General features: G+C 67.2%; 1 protein-coding gene across 1 annotated transcript; it reads left to right on the plus strand.

Moving 5' to 3' along the window:
* The first annotated feature begins 441 nt into the window (after nt 1–441).
* Nucleotides 442–2,218, plus strand: LOC126981437 (fork head domain transcription factor slp1-like). The gene has a single exon (XM_050832476.1). It carries the CDS (start codon nt 714–716, stop codon nt 2,025–2,027), a length of 1,314 nt encoding a protein of 437 aa, XP_050688433.1. The 5' UTR covers nt 442–713; the 3' UTR covers nt 2,028–2,218.
* Nucleotides 2,219–2,878: the final 660 nt, after the last annotated feature.

Raw genomic sequence — 2,878 nt, forward strand, 5'->3', positions numbered from 1 at the left:
ACCACCTTCATCACCACCTCAACTCCGCATCATCACCACTACAAGACTCCATAAACTTTCCTTACTCAACACCCCATCACCACCACCACCACCACTGTCATCACCACCACCACCATCACCATCATCTTCATACCCTCCAATATCATCACCATCATCACCACCACCCCAATAACCATCCCCTCCCACACACCTTCACCCCTCCCCCCCACCTTCTAACCCCTTCACCACCACCACCACCACCACGGGGCTCTGAGGTGGCGGGCGCCTTTGTTCGGTAATCCTCGCGCCCAAACCTGACAGCTCGTGGGAGAGGTGTGAAAATACCTTTCTTCGCTATTTTCACCGGGAAAGAAAAGATATTTGTCGACGGTCCGCCCTGAGTTACCGGGAGGGCGTTTATTCGGTGGGGTTTTAGTGGTGTTTTCAGGGTTTGTCTTGCGGTTTTTACATCTGGGTTTGTTTTAAGGGAAGAGTCGCGGGTTTTTGGGCGGGAGGCGTCGGTGGAATTGCTTGGTGTGAGGGGCGTCGGCGGGTTGTTGTGTTGCCGCAAATATTGACGCAAATCAGGCAAGTTGTTCAAGCGTGGTCGCCGCCCCGCCCCGCCGCCCCGCCCCGCCAATCAGCACGGGGCTGTCGCAGGGGGCGGGGCGAGCCGTGACGGAGGCCGCTGATGGGTGTGCGGGCCTCGGAGGGGAGGAGCCGCGGCAAGTAAAATGTTGAGCGGACAGGTAGACGGTGATCAGTTTGGAGGCCGTGCGGGAAGGTCGTGTGTGTCCCCGAGTGTCCCGCCCAGTGACTCTTCCGTTCCGCTTCCTCCCGCACGACGCGACGCCCTGATGGTCAACCTGGGCTGCGGCGGCTCCTTCCAGGCCGGCAACAGCAGCATGGACTCCGGCGCGCCCCTCAAGCACTCCTTCTCCATCAGCTCCCTGCTGTCCGAGGCCGTCCTCAGCACCGCCCCCGAGGACACAGCGGAGCAGCAGGCGCGAGACGACGACCTCAGCCTGCAGGACTTCGAGATGGCGGCGGCAGTGGATGACGAGGACGAGGACATCGACGTGACCGGCGCCGGGAGTCCCGCGGCGGCTGCCATGTCAGACTCTGAGCCCGAGGAGGCCGAGAAGGAGGACAAGGAGGCCAAGAAGAAGGAGGGTGAGGAGAAGAAGAAGCCCGAGAAGCCACACTTCAGCTACAACGCCCTCATCATGATGGCGATCAGGTCCTCGCCGGAGAAGAGGCTGACACTCAGCGGCATCTACGAGTTCATCATGAAGAACTTCCCGTACTACCGCGAGAACAAGCAGGGCTGGCAGAACTCCATCCGCCACAACCTGAGCCTCAACAAGTGCTTCGTCAAGGTGCCGCGGCACTACGACGACCCCGGCAAAGGCAACTACTGGATGCTCGACCCCTCGGCGGACGACGTCTTCATCGGCGGCACCACCGGCAAGCTGCGCCGCCGCTCCACCGCCGCCTCCAGGAACAGGCTCGCCGCCTTCAAGCAGTCGCTGCTCGGCAGGTTCGGATGCTACTCCCCGCTGGGCCTGGCGCCGTACGCCGCGGCAGCTGCGGCCGCAGGCCTTGGGGGTCCGCTGGGCAGCCTGCCCGGGGCCCTCACCTCGGGCCTCGCCTCCTCCACGCTGTACCAACAGGCGTCGGCAGCGGCCGCGGCGGCGGCCCTTTACCGCAGCTACCCACCCACCTACTACCCCACCCTGCTGCACGCCAGCCACATGGGCCCGGCGGCGCCCCCGCCAGGGCCCCCGCCACCCGCTGCCCTGCCCAAGGCTACCACCCTCAGTCCGCCACCTCAGCAGTCATCCGCCTTTAGTGTGGACCACCTGCTGTCTGACGCCGCGCACCCCACGAGCGCGCCGCCGCGGGGCCTGCTGGTGGGCCTGGGCGGCCTGTCATCCCACGCCCAGCATGACGCCTACCGCAACTCCCTCCTGGCGCAGGTGAGCGAGGCGAACCGCCGCGCCGCCCTGCACCGGCCAGTCACAGTGGTGGGCGGCAGGCCCAGCTAACTCCCGCCGCCCGCCTCGCCGGGACACCCGCCTCCTGGCGACGCCCGTGCCCCGTCCACCCATCCGCCCACCTCGAGTCGCCCCCACGCCCCGCCTCCCCCAGCCGGCAGTGCTCCTCCCCCGCCACGCTTCCCCCACTCCCCCGCCGCCGCGCCTGACTCCCCGAGGACCAGCAGGTGACTGACTTGGTGTTCGTGAGTGTTTATATGACTCATCCCGCCCGTGCCCCGCTGCCCCACACTGTCTGGCCGCCCCGTGTCTTCCCTCGCCTGTGCTGCCCTGCACGCCACCCTCGGGGGCTGCCCTGCCTCTCACTGCCCTCCCCCCCTCACCCTCACGCGGCCAGCCAACACTTACCACCGGTGACTCCCGCAGAGCCGCCCCGCGCCCTCCACCATGTGTCGGGCGGCTCGTTGCGGCCTGGCACAGCGGGGGCCTGGCCGCCTGGACCTCCGGCGCCCACACCTCAGCACGGCTCCCGCCGCCCTCCTTCACGGTGGACGCGCCTCAAGTCACTCCTGAGGCCCCTCCGTCACGCCTTTGTCGGGTGCTCCAAGATGCTGCCAAGGGCATGCTCGACCTCTCATCGCCCCCTCGGAAGCAGCGCGCGCCTCCCTCCTCGCCAGTGTGCGCCGCGCCCAGCTCCGCGCGCCGTGGATTGAGGAGCCCCGCCGTTCAAGTCTCCACCACTCCTCGTGGGCGGCCCCGCGCGGCGTGTTGCTGTGTCCCGCGGCGCTCGGAGGCTGTGGCAATGGTTCCCTCCGCCCTGCGCCGCCGCCCCGCCAGTGGTCCAGCGCGTGGCCTGTCGCGCTCATCCTCGTCCCTCGTCTTCACCTCCTCGCCCTCGTCCC

The sequence above is a fragment of the Eriocheir sinensis genome, chromosome 4, assembly GCF_024679095.1.
Source record: "Eriocheir sinensis breed Jianghai 21 chromosome 4, ASM2467909v1, whole genome shotgun sequence".
NCBI classification, from domain to species: domain Eukaryota; kingdom Metazoa; phylum Arthropoda; class Malacostraca; order Decapoda; family Varunidae; genus Eriocheir; species Eriocheir sinensis.

Bases quoted from the DNA above. Each gene is read 5' to 3' on its own strand.
- LOC126981437 (XM_050832476.1), top strand. From the start codon at position 714: ATGTTGAGCGGACAGGTAGACGGTGATCAGTTTGGAGGCCGTGCGGGA.